The sequence below is a fragment of the Amphiura filiformis genome, unplaced genomic scaffold (genome assembly GCF_039555335.1).
Source record: "Amphiura filiformis unplaced genomic scaffold, Afil_fr2py scaffold_64, whole genome shotgun sequence".
NCBI lineage: Eukaryota > Metazoa > Echinodermata > Ophiuroidea > Amphilepidida > Amphiuridae > Amphiura > Amphiura filiformis.
In genome coordinates this window covers 45,000-72,419 of record NW_027305528.1, presented here as the reverse complement: position 1 = coordinate 72,419, position 27,420 = coordinate 45,000, and the positions used below count along the sequence as shown (strand labels likewise).

General features: G+C 36.4%; 2 protein-coding genes across 2 annotated transcripts in view; one reads left to right on the top strand and one right to left on the bottom strand.

The window, feature by feature from the left end:
- The window catches only part of LOC140144576 (sodium-dependent multivitamin transporter-like), a 36,825-nt gene extending 26,245 nt beyond the window's left edge, over positions 1–10,580 (top strand). Inside the window, exons 9-16 of the mRNA XM_072166395.1 lie at positions 404–442; positions 627–730; positions 2,444–2,532; positions 4,483–4,637; positions 6,625–6,778; positions 8,585–8,690; positions 9,388–9,527; positions 10,258–10,580. Of these exons, the coding sequence (XP_072022496.1) occupies positions 404–442; positions 627–730; positions 2,444–2,532; positions 4,483–4,637; positions 6,625–6,778; positions 8,585–8,690; positions 9,388–9,527; positions 10,258–10,342 (872 nt within the window). The 3' untranslated portion in view covers positions 10,343–10,580. The remainder of the gene's footprint in view (positions 1–403; positions 443–626; positions 731–2,443; positions 2,533–4,482; positions 4,638–6,624; positions 6,779–8,584; positions 8,691–9,387; positions 9,528–10,257) is intronic.
- A 4,997-nt stretch (positions 10,581–15,577) lies between these two features.
- Positions 15,578–21,375, bottom strand: LOC140144572 (monocarboxylate transporter 12-like). Its single transcript, XM_072166392.1, is given in 3 exon segments — positions 15,578–16,030; positions 16,033–16,524; positions 21,295–21,375. Coding segments are annotated over 3 exon segments (912 nt in total). The 5' UTR covers positions 21,344–21,375; the 3' UTR covers positions 15,578–15,659.
- Positions 21,376–27,420: the final 6,045 nt, after the last annotated feature.

Below are 27,420 nucleotides of genomic sequence, written 5' to 3'. Positions count from 1 at the left end.
CCGAGGTATGGCAGACCTCTCATAAGACGTGGTAATTACTGTAAAGAAAGTTGTTCAATATGTCATATTCATGTTGCTTTGATTTTAATTGACTTTGTGCAACTTCATTGTTACTCGACTCACAAAAAAATAGCCACTGAGTCCTTATTAGTGGTCACTGTGATTTTACAGTTATCGGAGGACAATATGTTGCTGCAGCTATTAACTATTTTGACAAAACACATCATGCTTACTAATATAGTGGCATGTTTCAAACTCAACTGTATACTTTATTTTGATACACCCTGTATATTCAGTAAAATATCCCTCTCAAATTACATAATGAAATATATCGCCATTAGCAAACTTTGAAAAGTTGTAAACAGTGACTTGATTTTAATATTTAATGTGACATTTCTTTCAGCTTCAAAAGAACAATCACTAGAGCCTCAGGCTCAGACTAGTAAGTACAACTTTGCTAAACATTAATTTACTTACTAATTCATGACATCAGTATCAAACGAACGTTGGAAATTAGTACAATCATAACAACTGTTTTTGCCTATCGCTATGGTAATTATTCCTGTTACATTACTACGACGAATGTTTTAAATAACGATTCCAATTGCTTTTCCGTTCCATTTCAGCTGCAACAATGACACACAGAGACACTCTATTGACCACTGACGCCATTGCCTTCACTGCTGATTCCAGTTCACCTATAGTTCCAAAGTACACTAAGCCAGACCAGGTACAACCATTGAACTCAGCTAGATTTCGTAATATGTTTGTTAAAATAGCAAAAAGGACGCCATTTGTTAGTTCGTCACGCCACGTGTTCGATATAGACGAATCTCATTTCACGAATTCCTACACCTCACTGGCAGCCATAACTGGGTCCCCGTCGGCTACAATGCACCCAAAATGTGAAATGATTCGTCCTTGGCGTGAATTTTAAACTGCATTCCATCACCCGTTTTACACCTGCGGCGAAAACACACGTAGACAAAAGAATGATGAAAGTTTACATCACAATAGAATTCCCTTCGGAACAGCTTCTACATGGTCTATTGCCTTTTACGTGCGGTACAAAGAAAATAAAGTCATACACCATATCAAACGCTATAAAACGACTATGTATGAATAGATATGATGGGATGACCTGCGGAATTATCTCTATTGTATATCTCTATTATTCTATTATCCTCGTCCTTGCATCTTATCTAGGCGTTATTTGCACATTCAGGTGCAGCGGGGACCCAGGGCTAGTAATGGCCGACCAAATCCTGACCATGACTTGGCTCGTGAGATTTGTCTATAGTAAACCACGTATCCCTAATAAGCCTTATGCGGCCCATACACGATCAATGTTATTGATTAATATTGTGGACCCTAACTGTAGGAGTGGATATTAAATACACCATTGTGCGTACAATGGTAGATTTTGAATCCACTCTTTTATCAAGGGTATTTGATATTGATAAAAAAATTGAACGTGTATGGGCCGCATGATTCTAACTCTACTGTCATTTATAACCCCTTTCTATTCGCCGCAGAAGTGATGATGTAACAGGATTATCTACCGTAGCAATAGGTTAAAAACGATTTTTGAATATATCTCCCTGCACAACAGATTGCATATTCACCTGTGTATATTTGCAATCATAGGTTGAATACAATACCGCTCTTTTCAAAGATACTAATCTTACAGGTGCGAGTGACCAGCATTATATGAATAGAATTGCGATTCAGATCGTCATTCCTGTTCTTTGACATCTATGGTTCATTGCGCAGGAACTACGTTAATATTCTAGTGCAGTGCGATATATTAAAACATTGGCGAGGGACTGGTTTATCAATATGTTTGGACGAACCGCTACACTGTTCAATGGCTTTCTTGTACTATATGAAATGTGGCGGGCGATTTAAAATGCACATGCCCTGAGCGAACTACGTTGCGTACGCACACTGCAGGGCATAATTCGCGCGCATAATGCCGGGCAATCGTCACGTGTCAAATGGTCTATTGCTATAGTAGTAAATCCTGTTACATCATCACTTCTACGGGAATTGAAATTCATAAAATAACCCGGTCTTTGTTGTGGATTGCATGTCGAGCAAGCGGATTGTGCTATTCCAGTTGAAATCCATACACCCCATATGGAAGACATGACCTTAATCTCTCACACAGGAAGTGTGAATTTTAATTGGAGCTACTCCAATTGACATATATAGTCCCTGTGTAAGAGATTAAGGTGTTGCATTCCATAAGGGTTGTATGGGATAGCCCATTTTTAAACAAATGGAGAAATGTGATAGATAGGTACACGTCATTTGCCAATATATGCTGGTGTCACCCGGCTTTTATTACAACGTAAAGATAATAATATCAACATCATGTTAGGATTGACCTACTGTCTTTATCACCCAAAATAACCTCCTGAAACCTTTTATTCATCTGCAGATTTTAATTTACTATATAAGTGGACAATTTGGCAACATTCCTGGATTCCAAGGGTTATTCATAGCTTGTATTTTTGCAGGCACCTTAAGGTAAAGCCATTATTATTATGTATTGAGCTCAAAAAGAAACTTATAATTTTTCACAACTTGTGAATCACAAGGTCATATCTTAAAATCCTGTTAATCAAAATGAACCAAAATTACACACAGGATTACTTCTACTCAAAACACATGTCAGTAACCAAGCAGTTGTCCAACCGACACAGCAGCAAAAAACACTGACAAGGTACAGCTTACTGGACCACTTTCACAGCCCAACATTTGGCACCCAGCACAACAAATCTGTGAGTATGCATACAAGATCCTGGTAGAGATGATGAAACGGTGCTGCTTTTTTCTTTTCACACACTTTCTTCAATAAACAGGTCTTGTTCCACATTATTCCACTTACTCTTTGGGAATTACCACATGTGCAAGGATCTTGTACTCATTCTCACAGATTTCTTTTGCTGGGTGCCAATTATTGGACTGTGAATTTGGTCCAGGAAGCTGTTCCATGTCAGTGCATTTTGCTGTTGTGTCAGTTGGATAACTGATTGGTTACTGACATGTGTTTAGAGTAGAGTATTGAAAAAACATGTGTATAGTTTTGGTTCATTTTGATGGACAGGATTTTAAGATATGACCTTGTGAAAAATTATAAGTTTCTTTTTGATCTCAGTTTATATTGTTGAAATTTACCTTTTAACAAAAGCCCAAATCTTTTGTTTTCTTTTCTGTTATTTTCAAAAGGGATGCCAATTTTAAGGTTTTTACATATTTTGAATAAAGAGATATTTTGCTCCACAACGCCGTTTTTCCCAATGAAATCGGACATTCCTAAGCGAAGATATTAAGTTCGTAAGTTATGGTATTATAAAATCGGAAATTGAGATATTATTGATGTTGAGAGTAGGAATTACCTTGAAAAATGTGTCAAAGATACAAGATGCCAGTTATATTCCGATCTGAAATTATCAGAAAATATTTTAAACATTAATAACATCACAAATTCACAAGAAATATAAAATACTTTATTGGATATTTGGGGAAGGGCTGTGTAATAATTGCGAATCTTTTAATATTACTCGCCAAAATTGCCCCCCCCCTTGACCCGCAAAAAATGGATCTGGATTTTTGTAAACATGTATAAATATATAATTATGTTACTTGGGACTAAAACAACATGCTAGGGTAGGTGGCACATTGTCATCATCAAAAAGCCACGGGTCTTATAAACAAAGTAGTATGCCCCCTGACTATAAAATGATTGCCTAAAGGCAAACATTCGTTTGAATGCAGAGACCAAAAAGCTTTAGTCCACAGAATGTCCCGATACCTAAGTGGTCTCCAAATTGTTTAATTGGATTCTGCAAGGTATAAGGAAAATAATGGCGAAGAATGATTCATGGTCAGTGGACTCATAAGAAAGGAAGGTCACGTGGCTACCCTGTAAGGAAACGGCTGAATTACGCCAAAAACATTGTCTTGTGTGTTCATTATGTGTTTAAATGCCATGCTATTATGTCATGACCTTAATATTGCAATTGAAATTCCCAATTCTATCCAGACGTCAGCCATCTTTTGGCTGAATTGCATCGTCCACACGATCATGGAATACTGGCATAAATTATGTCCGATGGATAAGTCGGATCTTACTTATTTCATGCAAAGGATATTGTCCTCTAGTACGTGTAGTACGTAATGTGAAATCGACAGATGACTGTTCTACTTACTGTTTGCCGGATTCTTTTCTTTTCTTAAGGGATGAATTCAACACTTGATCGGCGGGTGACCGCAGGTTCCGTCAGGTTTCGTCAGGTTTTTATTGTTTAGAACAACAGCATCTGGACGGAACCGGGGGTCAGCCGCCTGTCGAGTTTTGATTTCATCCCTAAGGCCAATGTGTTTATATTCGGTACAATTTTTAAAAGGTATGTGCATGACATAAGTTGTGTTAAGTTTCATGAAATCCCCTATACATTTTCTTTTATATTTCAGTACAGTGTCTTCAGGTCTTAATGCACTTGTAGCAGTTACCCTCATCGATATCATCCGCCCGTTTAGAACATGGATTAAATCGTGCCGATGGATATCCACTTGTCACCAGCAAGGACATAACGAATCCACAGATTTAATTATAATCAAAATTTTAAGTAAGAAAATCACTAAGAAAGAAAAAAAACTATTATACCAGTTCAATATTCATAATAATATTAGAGAGTTTGCGAAATGAAGTTTGAAAATTTACTTCAACTTTAACGGCAACTGCACATATATCGATTGGATTTCTCACTCAGTTTTTCTTCAACGTGAACGTCTGATTGGTCACTGCACCAATAGCGGCTTGTCTCGGAACATGTGTACCAATGGGCGATCAAAAGAAAGCCATGTTTAAGCGGCTGCTCCTTTTAGTTTGGTCAAGTGGGTTATTGGTCACACCTCAAGACAAAAGACTTTACCTTAGGCTTTTCGTTTGAATAAACAAGAATGTTCTCACAATGGCCTCTATCCTCGCTCTCTCAAACTTCTCCCTCCTATAATCAGGCTAGCGGTACTCTGTACAAATTTTCTATACCGATTCTGAGGACAAGACTTGTGTCATAGTCGCATCCATTGCTTTGCATTACCCAGGTCACGGTCTGTCTACGTGACAAACAGTGCGGGTCAGTCAGGGTCTGCTGCCCTCCTCGTAATAAACCTATCGATCACCTTTTTGAATCACCGATATGCAGCTGTCAATCATCATGCACAACGAGTGAGAATTACTGGGTTAAATCATGGTTAAATCGGCAATAAATTATAAAAACAATTCTAAATAGGTAAATATACCATACATTTTGTTTTAAAAGGGTATTAGATAATCTATGAAAGAGATAATTGCTAACAACTTCAGAAAAGATGAGAAAAGACGTTTTTATTGCGGTGGCGTCTGCCAAAAAAGGCAGATGACGTATGACATCGAAGTAGCGCCTCTCTAATTTAGCACTCTCAGCTATAATGCCTTACTACCACTCCATGGCACTCCCTTTCCCTCTCCCCTAATCTCTATGGGCACGTTATTCCAAATGCGAGGAGCACCGCAGCAAAGGAAGATTAATCGACCTTTTTGTGAGATCTCATAGTAGACAGGCGGGTATAGTCGGCATGAGAACAAAGTCAGCGTCTGACACCAAGGGGATTCCTTTTTTGTAAACAAATAAGCTCTACCAAATAAAAAGGAGCTTCAGTCACCATGGATATATGTCTAAATGTATAACAGGATTTTGGACTGAATTCGCTCATTAACTGAGAGCCAAGGGCTGGTCTCGACCAACTATAGCTGTAAACGCGTAAAAGATTTACTAGACGTGCGCCCAGCAACAAAGGGTTTGCATAATCAATACGCGAGAGGACCAGTCACCCTGACAGTATTGTAGCAATATTCTTCCAGAAGTGTGCTACACTGCTCGCTGCAGTAAAAACAGTCCTTTATTTATTCGTAAGTTATTACGAAACTTCATTTCGCAAACTGAATTTTGTACGTCATGAGCACACACAAAAGTATTGTACAAAGCTTGACGTTTGGGACAGAAAACTATTTCAACCTAATTCAATTAGAAATTCTTAACAACATGTGGTGTGTTTTTCCCCAATCCAACTTAGATTTTCTGATAATTGGTCTTTTAACTTTTTACATGTAAGGTAATTTTGTAGTCTATGAGAAAATCCTGAAACTATTGTTCTTAAATTGACGTATTTTCGTTCATAATTTACAGCTCACTATAGATTTAAATGTATTATACCAAGCTTGACGTTTGGGACAGAAAACTATTTCAACCTAATTCAATCAGAAATTCTTAACAACATGTGGTGTGTTTTTCCCCAATCCAAATTAGATTTCTGATAATTGGTCTTTTAACTAGATAATACATAAGGTAATTTTGTAGTCTACGAGAAAATCTGGAAACTTATTGTTCTTTTCGTTCATAATTTACAGCTCACTATAGATTTTCGCGTTCATTTCTAATGACAGAGTGATTTTAAGAAATAATCCCCTATAATCCTTTAGACATTGAAGTTTGAGCTTTTGAACCACATTTCGCAAACTGTCTAATGTTTTGAACAACCCTCTTCATTCACAAACCTCCATTGACATACCAGCTCTTGTTTATGGTGCTGTAACTACTGGCTTAGCATTTCTCGCCACCAACTATGGCACACTTGTTTCGATGATCTACCGATTATTTGGATCCGTCGGTGGTCCTCTTGTAGGGGTGTTTATCACTGGGATGTTCTGGAGAAGAGCAAATGCCAGGTAAGGTATAGTTTAGATAGGAACAACGCATATTTGTATGTTGTTTTATATATTTGTTTATTTGATTGTTTGTATAATTGAAGAGCTTGTTTCCGAACCATGTTAAGTCCACAACCAGGTATTTCTCATTTACTTGTGTGATACAATCACAATTACTTTGACAAGTTTGACATTAGCAACAATGAGTTGTACCATCAAAAAGCCATGATTTACCACAACAATGATGCTTAACAATATTGTTCTCATTTTGGAATCAAACGCCTCATACAGTATTGTTACTGTGCATCCCTCCACTGTTTGTTTTTAATGATGCACCCAACTGAAATTACTATACCTATAGCATCTCAACCCATTGCAATATCGCATAGGTAAATCAGAAACATGTTTTTGTGGACTTAACATGGTTTGGAAACAAGCTCTTCAATTGTACAAGCTTGTTCCCGAATTCAGAACAAAAGCCCCCGCTTTATCAGTATGCTTCCACTATATTTATAAATACGCATGTGACCATCTCCGCGCTGCCATAACATCTTGTAGACAGTGAGTCTCGAAGTGACCTTCTACATAGAGGGTGATCTTCCTATACAGTTGAACGCAAGGCGGTAAAGAACACGAGACTGTGCAGTAAAATTGTTCAACTTTGTGATTACGTTGGAAACGTTTCTGTCGATAGATATTTTTTTCAGTCTGCAAATACTTTCAAAATGTTGTTTTTGATAACATATCAATTCGCAATCCCCTATGTGTAATAATTTTGCTATTCAATTAAAGCCATATTATAACATTTTCAAACAAAATAGATTATCATTTCTTTGCCAGAAAATGTTAGCTTTTACTGTTAGATATATCCCCTTTTATTTTTGAGCCGAACAACTACGGCAAAGCAAAGAAAATTGGAATTTACTACCAGCGCACATGTCGCCAATACGTACCACTCCTTCGGTCGTGTTGTGGTACGACCCTTTGTTGTGTATATCACCGTCCCGCACGCCGTGTACGTACTGTGTGTTATGAACATCGTGTATGCGTTCGACGAATAATTCCATCGTAATAATAAAGCGCCGGTTCCGGCGTTTTATTCAAAATCTCGGATTTTTGTGGGGATTTTTGCAGGGTATATTGGTTTAATAAAGTACAATTTAATCGTGTAAAAAAAAAGGGAATTTTAAAAATTCAGTGATGGCGTCTTCCTCAGCAAATGTTATAATATGACTTTAATTTATCTAACGAGTTCCTATCCAATGGGAGGAGGATTTAGTCACGCTTGCTGATCTTGGTATGCCGTGCCCATCTCACGTGCGTATTAATAAATAGTCGAAGGTGGCTGTATACTAACAATCCAGTTTCACGTTTAAAATGGTGGTCAAGCTAAGAAAATTGTGACACAACTCATAAATATCATTATAAGAATTTGTCTGCAAAATGTTTCCCGGATGTACAAAGAATGAAACAAATAAATAGAATACTTTGCACGATCCGAGAAACTAATATTCAAAGTTATGTCCCGATTCTGTTAAGCATCAAATCTAAAGGCCCTTTAAAAATCGGGAGTGTAATGGAAAATGTAAGTATGGATATACATGGCGCTGTTTACCAACATTTTGATTTGTTGAAAACTACGTTATAACTCATCATTTCGGGATGAGCAATTAACTTGTACCGAAATCGTAAATAATATTGTGGCCGGGGATTGTGGCTGTAAGGTCTGGGGTTTTATTATATTGTCGATTTGTAAGCTGGGGTGGTAAATTGTTTAAAAATAAATGTATGCTTAGGGTTTAAATTGTATTTTGTTCTTATACACAGAGGCGCTTTAATTGGTTTACTGAGTGGCATGATTTTGGGCATGTGGCTTATTATCGGAACTAGAGTCAATGCGGACAACCTTGACGATGCCTTACCGCTTTATAAGGTATAATAATTATTACATCTTCATACAATAGATTCCTTGAATCCTTTCAATCGTGATGCTTGATAAGTTGACATGTATAGATATAATTTTTCAGTCAATATTATTATTACTATCCACGTAACCACAGTATTTGCAAATTCCTAAAAACAAAAAACAAAAACAAAAAAAAACCCGTTGGCATCTGTTACGAAAAACAATAGAAGCTTCTGTTTGTAGGTTTCAATAAAAGATAAAAAGATAAGGATGATTTGCAAGTGGTCGATAAACAATTTAATTTGTGTTTAATCTGCCTTATATGTTAGAAAAAAACTATCAAGCACGAATCACGTGGTTTTCTTTCAAACAAACTCATATTGACCATAATCAGATAATACGAATACAAACAGCCAGTTCCCAACACGCGATATTCAAAATGACGTCATGGTTACTTGGGGGTTACTTGTGCTCAATTGTTGTCAGCCTTCATTGTATTACTGGGACGTCATTGCACTGGGCAACTTTTGGCGTCTGGGAATTTTGAATATCGCGTGTTGAGAGCCCGGGGTTGAGAGATGGTTGTATTAATTCGCTTTTATGGTCAACATGAGTTTGTTTCAAATAAAATCACGTGATTCGTGTTTGATAATTTTTTTTATCATATAAGACATAATGTTGTGACATCCCTTAACATTCCCCGTTTACTATTTTTCATGTGTAGCTATCTTTTGCATGGTATGCAACCTTTACAACGATAACTACTGTTGTGGTAACATGCTTGGTCAGTGAAATTTCACGGTGCTTATCACGAGCCAAGGATCATAGGGAGGTTAACGATATGCTGCTTGCAACGTTTCTTAGGTATTTATTGTCGTCATTTATTGTTGTCATGTGTTTATTTATTTTGTTAAGTTGTCGTTTCACAGCTAAACTTTGCTGAATTCTGGCGGAGTGTTCCTACCAGAATTATATTGCGTATATAGTCTATATCCCTACCTCCAGTCAGCGGCACTAGCTTTCAAGTTCAAGGTGTACTGCGTTGGCTTAGTGTTGTTTCTTGCGTATACTTTGATCGCGCGAGTTAAAATATGTACACGCACCAAGTAACACCAAGCTAATGCAGAACACGCTGCACTATTATTATTATTATTATTATTATTATTATTATTATCATTATCATCATCATCATCATTATCATCATCATCATCATCATCATCATCATCATCATCATCATCATCATCATCATCATCATCATTATTATTATTATTATTATTATTATTATTATTATCATTAGTGTTATAATTTATATTATTATTATTAGTATTATTATTATTATTATTATTATTATTAGTAGTAGTAGTAGTAGTATTATCATTATTATTATTATTATTATTATTATTATCATTGTTGTTATTGTTATTGAAATAATTTATATTGCTATTGCTATTATTGCTGATGTTACTGCTACTTTTAATACTATTATTACAGTAATTGGTGTGAGTGTCTTAAAGATAATAATAATAATTCAATTATTATAAGAGCGGGGATTTTGCATTTTGTGGTTCATTTCTTTATACCTTTATTTCTGTAGAAAAGGTGGGAAACAACTTACGATACCAACCTGCGATGAAAACGCCAAAATACAACAGCCTGAAATAGAGGAAGCAAGCTTGTGACACAAACATTATACCAATCCAAGTGACAGTAAATAAGGGATGAAATCAAACTCGACTGGCGGTTCACCGCTGGTTTCGCCCGCATTTCCGTCCGGTTTCTATTGTTTTAGTACAAATTCATTTCATCCCTAAGACAACTTGATAATCCTCCTTTCATGAATGATTAATACACAGTAAAACAGTTATAACTCTTATCCGCATACCTTAGACCTAACCCCACTGTAATGAGTTCCGAAATCCGTCATGGATTTCTTTTTTTTTCCTCGGCAAAACCTTTTCTCTATTTTTGCCGTCACCGATTAATCTATTTAGGAAGAAGTGACATCAATGGCTAATTTCGCGTGGAATTTTCTCATATTCAGAACTCTCACAGTTAAACGCCACTAATATCAGGTGGAACTATATGATTTAGATGCCAAATAATCAAAAACTCAACATAGGTTGACCTGTGAGACTTTTCTTGTTTTAACGCCCTCAACCGTAAACACCTTAAATTGCAGTGCGCCCTCGAAACTGAAAGTTACTATAATGATAAGGGGAATATTTACTATAACTTGAATAAAGTCAATTTAAAGCAGCCTATATTGGAAGTCATATAGCTTTCTATTGGTCCTCTTGCATGCGATATGCACATAAATAGAGTAGTGGACATCGTCACCAGGTTAATTAATTAATATATTTGTACAGACGGAAACGAACCAATAGAAATACGCCCTATATCGAATCATGTGACGAACGACAAACGACGAACCACATTGATATAGCCATTTGTCCGCAAAGTCTCCCATGTCCCGCTATATGCTAATCTTGTACGCGGTATACATGTACCATGTGTACATATTGGCATACATGTAGGCTATTTGTTAAGTAACCCCTAGGCCTAATCGATTCCTATGATTGATTATTAAAAACAATGCCACAGCCTAAAATCGTCACCAATATTGAGTGAAGATTTCCATAATATTAAATAATATATAGGGGCTTAAAGTGGTAAAACAGTATCAATATGTCACGAATAAGCCGATGTTTCTTACCTTTGTTGTCATGACGTGGTCCAATGCTAATGCCCTGTGCCGTGAGTACCTCAGATTTCAAACTCTGGTCACAATTCTTCTTGAAAAATATCCTTTTCTTCTTGAAAAATATCCTTTTAAATAAATTTTCAGTTCTTTTTCAGTTGCAAATGTCACGAAGTGCAGTGGTTAAACATACCCCAGCCAGGTTTAAGGTAAACCCGGCTTTTGCGACCTTAGTACTCAGCTTTAGACCCAGGTTTAACAAGAATTCTGTTAGTAAGTGGAATAGTGTGGAACAAGACCTGTTTCTTGGAGAAAGTGTGTGAAAAACAGAAGCAGCCCCTTCCACACTATTCCACTTACTCTCAAATTATCACCTGTGTAAGGACCTTGTACGCATTATCACAGATTTCTTTTGCTGGATGCCAATTAATCGCCTGAGAATGTGGTCCAGGAAGCTGTACGTGTCAGCACATTTTGCTGTTGTGTCAGTTGAACAATTACTTGGTTACTGACATGTGTTTCGAGTAGAGAATTTAAGTAATCCTGTGTGTAATTTTGGCTCATTTTTATGAACAGGACATTGTGAAAAATGTTAAGTTTCTTGGGAAAAACCATTATGTATAATATGATTGCTTCCAAGAAATTATGAACCAGATTTACATACCAATACATAAGGTCCACTTAATTTGTATGATGATGCCACCAGCCTAATTGAAATAACTCATATAGTATTCAATTTGATGCCTTAAAAAGGATGTGGTCGCATTTTATTCATTATTATCAAGTGAAGCTTCATATTTATATAAAATTGTTGGCTTAAATCATGATTGACAGTAGTTAGAAATCACGTGAAATTGTTTTAACAAGTAGTGTGTACAAGAATAACCAGACTTTTGTACAAAAAACACCGTTCCTCTCCAAGTGAATCAAGATTATGATAAGGGAATGTTAATTATTATTTAGCCTATACACTACCAATGATTCATGCCTATTATTGACAAGGTCTTAAATTATATGCAATAATCCATTAGGAAGAAGTAGGCTATTCAAAACTAATGTGTATATACCAATCAGAATAAATAAATCTGAATAAATAACTAAATAATGTACCTTCTTCGTACCACTTCGTTGCCGTTGGCGCCGTTTGGCTCTGCTAACTCCAATTGTGCCGGAGTTAGCTAAGCGGAAAACTGAAAGCTAGGACAAAGATGTAAATTACATACGGCCAATTATGCAAAGTTAATTTGCCAAGTAACTATAAGGACTGTCTAGCTAAAACTGGGTACATTATGTAGTACAAGCAGAATAGAAGTATAATGTTTTTTGCTCATTTTAATCTGCAAAATTAATTAGGGTTAATGTCTTGAAAAATTAAAATGAACGCTAACGGCCTTAAATTAATTATACTAAACGTAATATACTTCCATTGTAGGCCTACCTGTGGATTTGATAACTAATTGCGAGGTTGCGATTTTGTACGCCTCCGTCTGAGGGTATATTCGATGCAACATATCTTCGTTATTTAATCTATTCCCATTATATTTCCAGTAATATTTTAGTTTTAACGAATGTTTGATGACTTAAAATTGATAATATGTTTGGTATGTAGAATGTCTGGTGGAAATATATTATCAATTTTTTCGTCATCAAATATTAGTTAGAAGTTAATATTACTGGAAATTTAATGCGAATAGATTAAATAAGAAGACAAAAAGTCTGTAGCGGGCCTAACTGTCCAAAATCAGTTTCATGTGGAGTGCTATTTCTATTCTCTTAATCGTATACGGAAAACAAATATTGTTAACAATGGCAGACAATGGGCTATTCAGAAATTAATAGCACCCCTAAAGAAGGCATGCAAGTTTGTACCATAAATTGTTGGGAATTCCCAGACCAAAATTGTATCCAAAAAAATTGGGAATTCCCAGTGCCCCTAAAGGAGACAGGCAAATTTTTGCCGAAATTTTTGGGAATTCCTAAGCCTAAAATAAAAAGGTGTCTTTTTCTTGGAAATTCCCATGTCTTCTTTAGGGTTGTGAAAATAATGACCAATATTTGTTTTGGGGAATTCCCAGAGCAAAAAATGGTGAAAAATGTTGGGAATCCCATGTCTTCTTTAGGGGGGTGCGTTTAATTTCTGGAATAGCCAAAATGATTCTATTAAAACACTACTGGTAGCTACAGCCTTGGATGATTTCTATCGCAAACAAAATTGCAGCATTGACCAAATCTATACCACCAACGAGCAAGAAAGCAATTCTGTAATTGCCTGTACTGTCTGCAAGCCAACCTGTAAACAAATCAAAATAGTTTGTATGATTTTCTCAGACACAAATTAGTGAATTACATCAAAAAACGTCATGTATATTCAATTTTTTTTATTGGCCCAGAATGTGCACATAATGTAACGCAACGACGCTTTCGCCATTTTAAAATTTGCAGAAATTCGATATCCGCACTAGGGTTATTCACAAAAAAATGAAATTGGTATTTTCAACAGGACACCCCCTCATTTTGTTCATTTTGATAATAAAATCATACCTGCAAAATATGAAAAAATTCAAAAAAGTTTAGGGGTGCTACCGGTCAATGAACTTTTGTACACAAAGTCAATGGGATTTATGAGCCATTTTCTTTACAACACAAAAAAGCCATGTTAATTTTCCCTGATTGTGCCAAAAATATTTGATCATAGTGTGAGTAGTGTCCTTAAAATAAATGCTAAAGAAAATTGTAAAAATGTTAACCCGCTTTCCAGAAAATTGCATTTTTGTGAAAACTGTTACATTTGGGGCAAGGCAGTCGCTGGAACAGCCAAAATATTATGGTACTTGGCTAATATAAAGTTGTGTTTATGGGGCTCTAGTTCTTTTTTTTCTAAATGATTGAAATGTATGTAGGTTTGTAACTGTAAATTATGTTATTCAAGTGTTGAATGTGTGTAGGTTTGTAATTTTATGTAAGTGTAGTGTAATGTTTAATGTGTAATCCAGTAGTAAATGTGTCTTAGCCACTCTAGCTCTTGTCACAAGTACCTTGCACAAGGTGTAGTTTTGAACTGGCCACTATCCAATGTTGTGACCCCAATTTATATACATTTCTTTTCAACCATGGTGAATCTAATCCTTCCTGTGGTCATTCAATTCAAACAATACAAATCTTCATCAGGTATGGCCATAATGACCACCCCTGATACAGATGTATGGATTTTGATAGTTACTATTACATAAGATTTCAAAAGCTGGTATCACCATTGGGGTAAACTAATATGTAAAGAATTTTAATCTTTTTTTTTTATCAACAGTTCAGTTCAATAAGGTATAAATTTGGGGTGCCTGGTGGGATTCCAGGGGATATCCAAGGGTATTCTTTTCTTGAGCTACACTCCCTCTGTCACTTTTGAAACATTTTTTATTATTACAGTCAACTATGAACTTTAATTTGGTAAAAACCCATGTTTTCACAAAGTTAGGTATATCATTGAACATTTACTTCAGTTTTGCAAGCCTGGTAGACTTTTTAGGCCCTGAAATAAGCGTTTGAAATTTTGACAAAAAAATCCCATTGACTTTGTGTACAAAAGTTCATTGACCGGTAGCACCCCTAAACTTTTTGAATTTTTTCATATTTTGCAGGTATAATTTTATTACCAAAATGAACAAAATGAGGGGGTGTCCCGTTGAAAAATACCAATTTCATTTTTTGTGAATCACCCTAATCCGCACAGTTTGTTGATTGAATTATAATGTGCTATCACAGTTGCGTAGCCGGGGGGTGGGGGGGCGACCGGTTCCGGTCATCATTGCCGTCGGTTCATGATTAAAGTTTGAAAAAAGTTTTAACCGAACGCACCTCTACCCCGACTTTTTAGATTTTCGAGGAGCGCACTAGTCAACAACAAAAAATCGGGTCAACAATTCACAACTTCCGTCGGCAATTTTTTTCCGTCGGTAGATTTAAAAGTTGCCCCCGGTTCCGAAAATCTGGTTAGGCCACTACGTTATCATACGTTTATATCGTTATGAATTCGGCATTCATCACTTTTGAATTTGAGACAAGGGATCAATGCTATACATAATAGAGGGCAGCATATCAATTTTTTTAACGGAGATCAGATGATAACAGCATAGTAAGTATTCAAAAGAGGGCGGCATACAGGGTTAGCTAACGGTGACTCACAGTACGGTCAAAGGTAAGGCATTGATCCCTTGTTCTTTAATTCAAAAGCAATGCATGCCAAAAATAAATTTACCAAAAGCCGAATCCGGACTCGGCCGTCTGCCGAATTCATAACGATATCACTGCCACAACTTACCCGTCAATGGTCCACCAATGGTTTTCCCCAATCCTGTAAAGAAATGAGTCCATCCCATCGCAGATACAAATTGATCTTCATCCACAAGATTCTTTGTCATCGTTATCGATATTGGATATCGAGCACCAATAGAAACACCGGCAACGAAAGCCAAGAAACACATTACCGTAAATGACTGTGTCAAAGGATCCAATATAAACGTAATAGCGCATAAAAACGACAGGATAGCAAATAACCGGGTGCCTGATATGATATTGTAGTCAACAAGTGGACCGTAGCCAACACGACCAATGACAGTTCCAAACCCACCGATTGTAGATAGAAACACTGCTTTGTTTGGTAAAATATTTTATTAACTGCATGTGGAACCAGGTAAACTATCCATGTAGTGTAACCAATAGAATATAATGCAAATATTGCTTGAAATACGGTAAACTTTGGCACATCAACGAATATTCCGGAGTTAAAATGTCCCCAAATTTGTTTTAAAAATGACACAAGAAAATCGCATTTGCTGGCTGCATTTGGGTTCTCGTTGTTTGTTGTATTTGAAGTTGGTTGGTTGTTTGATTCATGTAGTTTGGAATACTTGGCAAATGTGTCCTGGGTCTGTTTAGGGCTTCGCATTAGCGACCCTGCAATACACCCGTGAAAACTCAGGCCACTTAGTAGTAGTATAGCACCACGAAAGCCATATGCGTGTATTAAGTGTTGTGTCAGAACAGGAAGGACCATCATTCCGACAGATCCACCGACAACCGAAATACCATTGGCTAGAGCAAATCTTTCCTTGAAATACCAAGTGACTGGAAGTATACACGGAACGCCACTCAAGCCCTGTCCGATTCCTAATCGATATAGGAATAAAATGGCAGAAACGAAAATTAGTATAAATATATAACTACAGATTACACTAAATGCCGAAATTGGGTCGGTTCTAAATGTTTTAATCATTTTTAGTCTCACATTTTGTTATTATATTGTGATGTACTTAGTTGCGCTTATCCAGTATTTCAAATTGTAAACGGGTCAAAATGTTCAGGGTATTTGATTACTTTTCCTGCCTTTTATTTACACAAACAGAAAGCAGGTTGTTAAGTGTCGTAAATGACTCAATTCACCTGTTATGCAAATTTACTTCAGGATGCACAACAAAACACACTGTGAAGTTAACAAAATATGAATCTTTCATGAATAGTATAATATGATTATTGACAATGATTCTGTATATTAACATAAATACGTACTTCACAAAAAGTAACACAGTCGTTACAAACACGTCTATAGCTTCAGAGCTATTAATCGAATTATTCACAATATTTTAACATAGAAGACAGGTGGTTTATGTACGCGCATTTTGCAGTTAGCAACCTGGACAACCGATTCTTTTGTTCTGCAAGGCTCACTCAGTCATTTAATGAGGCAATACAAACGATCGAATTTGGTGTTGAAATGAGCTAAATTTTGCGTTACACCTTTTCATTGTAAAATTATTTTTCTCGGCCAAATGAAAAGCAATCCTTTTCATTGTTTCAGTAAATGTCAGGAAAAACTGTAGTGCTTGATACTGTATTTTTTTCAAATCCTAGTGTTAAACTTAGGCGTGAAATTTAGTCATTTAGTGTAAGATTTTCGATTTTGATAGGCTTAAACTCTGCCCGCGAGCCTTTTTTTGGATCAACCTTTTAGCTTGTCAAAGTAAGATAGTTCGCTAATGAAGGATTTTTCCCAACTTTCTAACGCACATCACCGTGAGCGATATATCATAGTTTTATCAGAATTCCCGTTTTGATTTCACCATCTTTCACTGTCGGCTGAAAAAATTTCAAATTAATCAACACGTGAAATCTGAGGCTAGTACTAGCATTGTGGATCGATATCCCTGGGTTTAATAGGAATACCGGCATGGCTATAGTGTTGCCAGAACTTCAATATAGCAAAGAAATTCCCAGACCTATAGCGCTCCTACTGATCATGTTTAACCAGAACACCCAATTGGGGATTTAATCGCTGGTCGGGCAATTTGCTTTCAATGAAAAATTGACCTGGATAACAACGAAGGAAATATCGACTATTTCTGCTGGTTGCTCTCGAGATAAAAGTACTCACCATTACCTACTTTTACTTAGTTTGACATTTTCGGAGAATGAATGGAAAAAGGGTAAAACAAAAACGGAAATTCTGACAAAACTATAACATATAGACCACACGATGTGCTTTACAGAGGTGGGAAATATCTTTCTTTAGCAAACTATGTTAGTTTGAGACGCTAAAACATGAATTCCGTAAAAAGCTCGCAGGCGAATTCAAGGCCTATAAAAATCAAAAATATCACACTAAAAGACACAATTTGATGCTTAATTTTAACACCAGGATTTAAAAAAATGTATATCCAAGCACCAAGTTTTTAACTGACATTACTGAAGAAAAAAATATTGCTTTATATTTGACCGAGAAAATTAATTTCATAGCAAAAATGTGTATCTCTGAATTGTGCTAATTTTTACATGTATCGATCGACTTTTAGCGCGACTAAGCATTTCTAAAGAATTGGTTGTCCAGGCGGCTGACTGTTTGATACCACATTCGCCAAATGTCGTTCAATATTAACAACAAAGCAGTATTTTATAATAACAAACCATGGATTTAAAGGTACATTCTATTGATGTGAATCCAGCGCGAAGATAATGGCAGGTTTTATATGCCATAATGATTGTGTTAACCATTGATTGATTCCTGTAAGTGCAATTTTCGGAGTTTTGTTTTTTAAAATACTGCTGTGTTGTTAATAATTATTACACGAAATTGGACGGATGGTGATATCAGAATGCGCGTACATACACCATCTGTCTGTCTTCCTGTGTTAAAATATTGTGAATAGGATATAATAGTTCTGAATTTATAGACGTATTTATAACGGATGTGTTGCTTTTTGTGAGGTCTTTACTTTAAAATCACACTAATAATTATTACTTATTCGGGAGTCTTCTTCTTGTTCTTTACAAAGTCCTGTTGAACTCAATATTTCGGGTGGCTGACATGTATTTATCTTAATTCAAATATGTGACAATAAACTATGCAAATTGGCTAGTTTATAGGTACCATTCTTTGAAGGCATAGGATATAAACTATAAAAAAACCATTAGAAAGCCTACAGCCACTTTCTAACTGAAATCTGCTACGTAATCTCAGTCATATAAAAAAAAAGAAAAAAAAAAAAAGCGTAGTGATTTATAGTGCGCTACGCACAGGCACAACGCCTAGACGTTGATCCACAAGCCTCAGCACACTTTACAGGTTGTCGCTGACCACTACGGCCCCACATCATTCCATAAACCATTTAACAACAACTCAGGGACTTTGCAGCTTCAAGAGCGCACACCCTAGGCATTCCACAAATAACCTTCGCAACCAGGATCAGCTCCCCGAGTTTCGTACGGGTTACAACGAGACAATAAGCAGTGAGTTCCTTGTCCAGGGGAATTTCAAGCGAACTCAATTTTTCCACGAGAGCAAACTAGGCACCGTCAGGGTTCGAACCCGCAACCTCTCGCACCATAGTCGAACGCCTTATCGATTGAGCTAACTTGACTGCTAAATAAGGGCTTTTACAGGCTATCAGATCTGTATCCAGATGATAATAATTTAAACTTTTGCATAAAGTCCAACTTAATCAGTAGTAGACACTAAATCCTAATTTGGTCCATCTTTGTAGTTTCGAAATAATAATAATGATTTCAGGCTGTCACAACGGCATCTGCTCTTCTGGCGTGACCCGCAAAATCAAAGCATTCGCGAGCGGCGAGATCCATCCCTGTCTTCCTTGCTCAAAGGCTGAACTTGTAGCACTGGAGGAAATCTCCATGGCCTGATGGCCACACTTTGTAACACTCCCTAAGCTTAATTATTATTGCTCTCATTTTTGAGAGCGAGCTACATCTACCAAACATTATAATCACATTGATACAAGTCTGTTCAGATTTCTTGTTTACATCCTGTTTTATAGTAAACCATCCAGGATTTCCCCAATGATCTAATAATAGACCTTGCCATAAATTCATTATTGCAACGTACTGACATAAAGAGTTTTGATAAAAGATGTTGTTAGTGCAACCATAGGGGTTTTCCCATAGATGTCTTAATACACAAACTCTTGCATGATTATAAGATACAGAATTGTACAGGGTAAATTACAAGTCAGCAAGTAAAATGTCAGTGAAAATAATAATGATAATAATATATCTTCAATTTGACATGAAACGATAATTTGAAAAACATATTCACAAATCGGAACTATCATCACCTGGTACATTGCAACACAAAGTTGGCAAAATGTTACTGAATGTAATTGTGGTAATAATATACATAATTATGAACCGTCTTACCACTCTGTAAAGTTTTCTTTTTCATCAGTAAAGTAAATAAAACACAAAATTAACAATAGTTTATCTTATTTGTTATGTTTTATCTTTTTTTGATGACCAAAAATGAGTAATTATTTGGCAACTCAATACCTAGTACCTTTCAACCGCTTTCCCATAGCGCTCTTAATCAAGTATTGGTTAACCATACTAGAAAGTTAAATGTTTCGTTATCAAATCAAAATACTATTATTGTAAGTATTACAATGAAATAAAACTTCCTAAGCTTTTATATTTTTATGATTACTTTGGTATTAAAATTTGGATTGCTTTTAATTTTTAAATAAAATTTAATCCATTTCGTTGAACATAATCTAACATTTAGAGTTTCGTTATCACATCATAAAATTTCAGTATGTATGAGGATATTTAAATTTTGATTGCTTCAATAATAAATTTTTTAATAAAATTTAATTCAATTCGTTGAACATAATCAAACATTTAAAGTGTCGTTATCACATCATAAAATATTATTTGAGTATGTATGAGGATTTATAATTCTCAGGCATATGGATTCAGAGGGATGTTTGAGTACTTAGCAATAAGGGCGTAAGAAACAGAGAAGGCAAAACACATTTTGAGTAGCAATGGAGCATATTTAAAATCAAGCACGCATGAAACATGGTAATGTAAATGCATTAAGGGATCTGGAATAAGCGTTTTGAGCGTTTAGACAGTATTTTTTGTGGGACATGAGAGCACATCAGACATATCGAATTGCATTCTGAATACGAAGAATGTCTTTCAGATATCAATACAAATTTTATGACAAATTATCAAAATTTGATATTTTTCACATTTTGATATATAACAGTCCTCGAAGTAAATTTTATAAATCTAATGACATATTCTTAAAGTGTATGTAGCTGTGAATTGAAATGGAATCAATTAAAATTATGACCTTTCGTATTGAAGATATGGATTTTTTCCCTCAAAAGACATAATTTATTTTGGTGTTTTGGGGAAAAATCCATATCTTCAATACGAAATCAAAATTTTCAATTGATCGTCGGCTTTTCATCCCACCTACAAGGACATTCTTCGTATTCAGAATGCAATTCGATATGTCTGATGTGCTCTAATGTCCCACAATAAATACTGTCCAAACGTTCATACCCCACCCTTAAACAAGCTTGAATTAAGTTTTTCCAAGCGGAACAATCAGATCATCTTAAACATGTTAAATGTATTGCTTACCTGCAAATGTGAATGCAACAAGAAGATGGACGTAATTCTCTACAAACATAGCGGTGATTAACAACGATACACTGGCTATAAAACTACCTGTCATGATCAGGCAACGTGGGCTATTATATCCAAGTAAAACAGTACATATTGGACCTAAACAAAGAGATCAAGCGAATGAGAATAATAAGAGTAAGAAATTTTATTTATTTTCATTGACCCAAATGGGCAATAAGTTAAGGATGAAATCAAAACTCGACCGGGCGGTTCCGTCCGGTTGGAGCCGGTTTCTATTGTTCTAAACAATGGAACGCAGGTTTACCCACCTGTAACCGCTGGTCAACCACCAGTACGTCGAATTTTGCTTAGATCCCTAATTTGGGTCAGTAATATTATTCTTAATCTTTGTTTACCGCTTTCTTGCAATCAAGTGTTGATCATTCTTTTCGTGTCAAATTCTGCAATATCTTAAATATAGAAATGGTATTCGGCTGATAACAATTGCAGTTGAAATGTCACGAAAATCTGTTAAACATCTTGGGATTGATATTAACCGATATGTCTAAGGGGATAATATTACGAATGAGGAAAATCGAAAAGCAAATTCGAGTCTCACATTTTTTGTATAGACCATGTGCCTGCCTTAATCAAAAATGTTGCAAGATTTTTGTGTTCTGCACTTATCCGGTGCCTTTTTTTATTCACTTTCCCCATGGTATTCAGGTCTCAAAAAAAAAAAAAAAGAAATCAAGTTACTCAAAATAATATAATGCCTTTTATTTACAATTCTCACCCCGTTCACATGTTGGTCAACAAGAACGTTCCCAAATTGGTTTTTAAAGTGTTAAAGATAGGGCTAAATTAGTGTGTTTATGCCAGGCTCAAAAATATTCCAGTACATCTTATTTTTTAAAAAGGTGTTTGAGGTGTTTAGGTACACTACGAGAATAAGTACGGTATAATTTTAGAGTTCCTAAAATCAGAAGTATTGCTGCTTCCACATTTTACTACAGTACAACAGACGACTGGAATTCTCTCCCAGACGAAATGAACAAAACAAACAAATAAATAAAAAAATCCGACTAGCTTCAAATATCAAATAATCCTCTTGTCTGTTTGTGAAATGCATTGTACAGATTGAAACCTTACCTAATAAATTTGTCAATCCACCATAAATACCTGCACACAATCCCAACTCTTTCAAGTTAGCATTTAATTGTACCGATAAATGAGGCAGTAGAACGCCCAGAGATTTGTGTATTCCACCATGTAAAAACGTGATCATAAAACGTCCAAAAACCACCATCCAGCCATAACCTCCTTCCTGGAGCTTACTCATCATCTGCAAAGGCCAGATTGAAAGTAAAACAAAGATTAGCAATCAATGAAGGGAAATTGATATTTATTAATATTACATTGATTCCCGAGGGTTAAAATTTAAAGTTGCTTCAATTTTTTTAATGCCGATTCAATCTATGGTCATAAGGATTAAGAAGATATATAGTTTGACCTATCTACGACATATCGTTCCCGAGTTATGAGCATAAAGGTCGAAGATCAACAGTTGGGCTCCACGTGGATCAAAACACTCAGACAATTTCCTCCGAATTTGATGAAAATGGACTCAAATATTCGATTTGACAACAATTTCAATATTAGGAATAGTTTGTACAATGTGGTGCAAAAACAACTGTACCCAATATCAAAGATTGATTTCTCACAGTTGAAAAACATGTTGAAAGCTTTTTGTTGCATATACTTAAGGACCATCTTTATAAAAGTATTTGGTAAATTACTGACTGAGAAATAATGTAAAATACAAATGTGGCGCCAGTTTTAAGATGAAGGGTCAAAATAATGTTTGTCCATACGTAAGCATGTGGGTTTTCATCTGTGGTGCAATTTCGAACTTGCGTTAATACTCAGTAACGCATCATATTCATCTTGCGAGAATCAACTTAACTTAACAGAGATGAATTTAGGAGAATAAATTCTCGGAAACAAAATAATTTTAGAAGAGTCATCGATTCTCTGTCTCAGATCGATTCTCTCAAGGACTAAAATTATTAGACTGTTCATGACCTGTATCATTGTTGAAATTACCAAGAATTTATTGCATTAGGTCTACCGTCTACATGCATGTATGAAATCATTTTCTTTTAATTACACAGCCGTTGACGTTAGTCACGGCTGTGTCTTTTTTCTTACAGGTTCTTCTTACCTAGCCGGGACTGCGGCTAGGTCTTGAAATGCTATCGGTCGGTTTTTCTGGCAACAAATATACACATTTTTGCTCCAGCTCGGACATGCTTTGACCGATTTTGACCTAACTTGGTCACAATCATCATTGACTACGACTATACATGTCACATTACTTTTAATGGGTTAAAGGTCACAGAGGGGTCAAATGAGCCAAAAATGTGATTTGAGCTAAAAATGCTTTTCTTCCTACATAAAACATCCTACAATAACGTCACTTGCACATAAGGATCGGCTATATCTTGTGTCTATAGGGTTAACACAGAATTGGGGTCAAAGGTCATTAAGGGGTATTTCGGTATAAAACCAAATATCTTCAAAATGCTTCTTCTGCCACAAATTACATAGTACGATGACGTCACTTCCACATATGCATCGGCTATATCTAGTGCCTAGAGGGTGTTCACAGAATTGGGGTCAAAGGTCATTAAGGGGTCATTTCCGGTCCGAGTCTAAAAAGCTTTAAAAATTATATCTGCTACATGCAACATAGTACGTTGATGCCATCTGCACTGACAGCATGGTCATTACCCATTGCTTGGAGTCAAGGGTTAAATTTTGAAATAGCCACAATATTTGAAGTAATTTATCCGTTTTTGCCTACAAATTTTTAGAAAAAGCACACCTTGTAGATATGTTCCTCCGATTTTACGAAACTAAAAATAAGTGGGACATACTGTAATAATTGGGTAATCCATCATTTTGCCTGTCAATTAGTGCCTGTCAATCATGAGATAAAATACTTGAGTAGCAGGGTACTCGAGAATCGTGACGCGTGAGAGATTAAGGTGGCGATTGGTACACAGTAATTATTTGGAATTTTAAAGAGGGAGGGAGAGACTGTGAAACAGGTGGGGTGGGGGCAGTAAGAGAGGAACTTGGGAGGTAAGGGGAGAGACAAATGGCGGGAGGGTGAGAGAAAGAAGGAATAAGGTAGAGCCTATTATGGTTATGATGATATGATGATGATATCATCATCATCATAAGGTAGAACCGATCTCATCATCATCATCATCATCATCATCATCATCATATCATCACCATCATCACCATCATCATGCATGATGATACATGTGCTACATGTATACATATTAATGTTTAGCGTTCAATTTCCAATTTTTATCAACTTTTCCTAGACCATGACATAAACCAGAATCGAGACATACAATAATTGGAAAGCGATACCGTTTGGGTGACGTGCCATATCATGTGAGCAGTCATGTAAACATACAAGCACTGCACTTTGAGATTCACCGCCTACTACCCACTCAACGTGTGCTGATCATGCTCATGATACTTTGAACATAAAGTGAAGTCATTTAATTATTTGGAATTCAAGAGAGGGAAAGAAGAGATTGAGAGCCAGAAATTATTTGGAATTTAAGAGAGGGGAAGGGAGATTGAGAGAAATGATGGAAAGGGGAGTGGTGGAGGAAGTAAATCAAGTAATAGATAAACTTGGAAGGTAAGGGGAGAAACAAATGGGGGAGGGTAAGAAAAGGAGTAAGGTAGTTACCCAGCAAAAGTCGCAATTTTATTTTAATAAACCTGAATACAATAAAGAGCAATTATTTGGAATATAAGAGGGAGAGGGAAGGAGAGATTAAGAAGGCGATTAGTACAAAACAGTAATTATTTGGAACTTAAGAGAGGGAGGAGAGATCATGAGAAACGGATGGGTGGGGTGGGGGAAGTAATAGAGGAACTTGGGAGAGGGAGACAAATGGCGGGAGGGTGAGAGAAAGAAGGAGTAAGGGAGAAAGAGGGGATCTTTAAATTACCCAGGGAAAAGTCGCATTTTTATTCTAATAAACCTTATAAATACAATAAAGACTTATAGAGAGGGAGAGAGGAAGGAGAGATTAAGGTGGCAATTAGTACAAAACACGGTATTTATTTGGAATTTAAGAGAGGGAGGGAGGTATCATGAGAAACGAAGGGGTGGGGTAGGGGAAGTAATCAGAGGAACATGGGAGGGGGGAGACAAATGGAGGGAGGGTGAGAGAAAGAAGGACTAAGGGAGTGAGAGAGGGGATCTTTAAATTACCCAGGAAAAGTCGCATTTTTATGTTAACAAACCTTATCAATACAATAAAGAGTAATTATTTGGAATTTAAGAGAGAGAGGGGGAAGCAGAGATTAAGGTGGCGATTGTTACAAAAAAAAGTAATTATTTGGAATTGAAGAGAGGGAGGGAGAAACGGAGGGGTGGGTGGGGAAGTAATAAAGGAACTTGGGAGGGGAGATAAATGGCGGGATGGTGAGAGAAAGAAGGAGTAAGGTAGATGGGGTCTTTAAAGTTACTCAGCAAAAGTCGCATTTTTATTTTAATAATACAATAAAGATTATTTGGGGAAGAAGAGATTAAGATGGCGATTGGTACTAAACAGAGTAATAATAGTATTTGGAGTATTGAGAGGGGGAGATTATGAAAAACGGAGGGGTGGGGTAGGGGAAATAATAGAGGAACTTGGGAGGTAAGGGGAGGGACAGCTGGCGGGAGGGTGAGAGAAAGGAGTAAAGTAGAGGGGTGGGGTTGGGGTCTTTAAAGTTACCCAGCAAAAGTCATATTATTTTAATAAACCTTAATACAATAAAGAGTAATGATTTGAAATTTAAGAGAGAGGGAGGGGGCGAGGAGAGATTAAGGTGCCGATTGGTACAAAACAGAGTAATTATTTGAAATTTAAGAGAGGGAGGGGGAGATCATGAGAAACGGAGGGTTGAGTTGGGGGAAGGAGAGGGGGGGAGAAAGAAGGAGGGATTAAGGTGGTGATACAGGAATGATTATTACGACATTCTAAACATGAAAAAGTTTAGCGGTTAAAGGTCAAACTTTAAGACTGGCATTTCCGGCCCCGGCTAGGTCCAGATCTGTAGCCAGATCTAGTTACACAGCCGTGACGTTTTACACAGCCGTGACGTTAGTCACGGCTGTGTCTTTTTTCTTACAGGTTCTTCTTTCTTTCTTTCTTCTTTCTTTCTTCTTTCTTCTTTCTGTCAACCATTACATTTGCTCTAGCACTCACATGCTTACATCGATTTTGACCTAACTTGGTCACAATGATCATTGACCGTGCCCCTACATGTCACATGAAACTTGTGGGGTCAAAGGTCACGCAGAGTCATAGGGGTCAAAAACGTGATTTCGACTCAAAATGCATCTTCTCCTACAAATTACGTAGAACAGTGACGTCACTTACACACATGCATTGTAATTGCCCAGTGTCTATAAGGTGTACACAGATTTGAGGTCAAAGGTCATTAAGGGGTCACTTCCGGTATAAAACGGAATACCTTCAAAAATTTTATTATGTAAGGAAAACATAGGACAATAACGGTATGTTCACATATGAGTTGCAGTTATCCAATGTATATGTGGTATTTTTTTATTTGGGGTCAAAGGTCATTAAGGGGTCACTTCCGGTATAAAACGAAATACCTTTAAAATGCATCTTCTCCCACAAATTACGTAGGACAGTGACACCACTTGCACACATGCATTGTTATTAACCAGTGTCAATGTGGTGTACACAGATTTGGGGTCAAAGGCCATTAAGGGGTCACTTCCGGTACAAATCGAATTATTTTCAAAAAAAATTATTAGCTAAGAAAAACATAGGAGAGTGATGGTATGTTCACACATGAATTGTGTTTTCCCAATGTATATATGGCATTTTTTATTTGGGGTCATAGGTCATTAAGGGGTCATTTCCGGTTTGAGACAAAAACTTTCAAAATGCCCTTCTGCCACAAATAACATCGCAAAGTGATGCCACGTACACACATACATTGACATTAGCCAATGTCTATGGGGTTTTCATATATTTCGTGGTCAAAGGTCATTAAGGGGTAACAACACGGCTGTGTTCGTGGTCT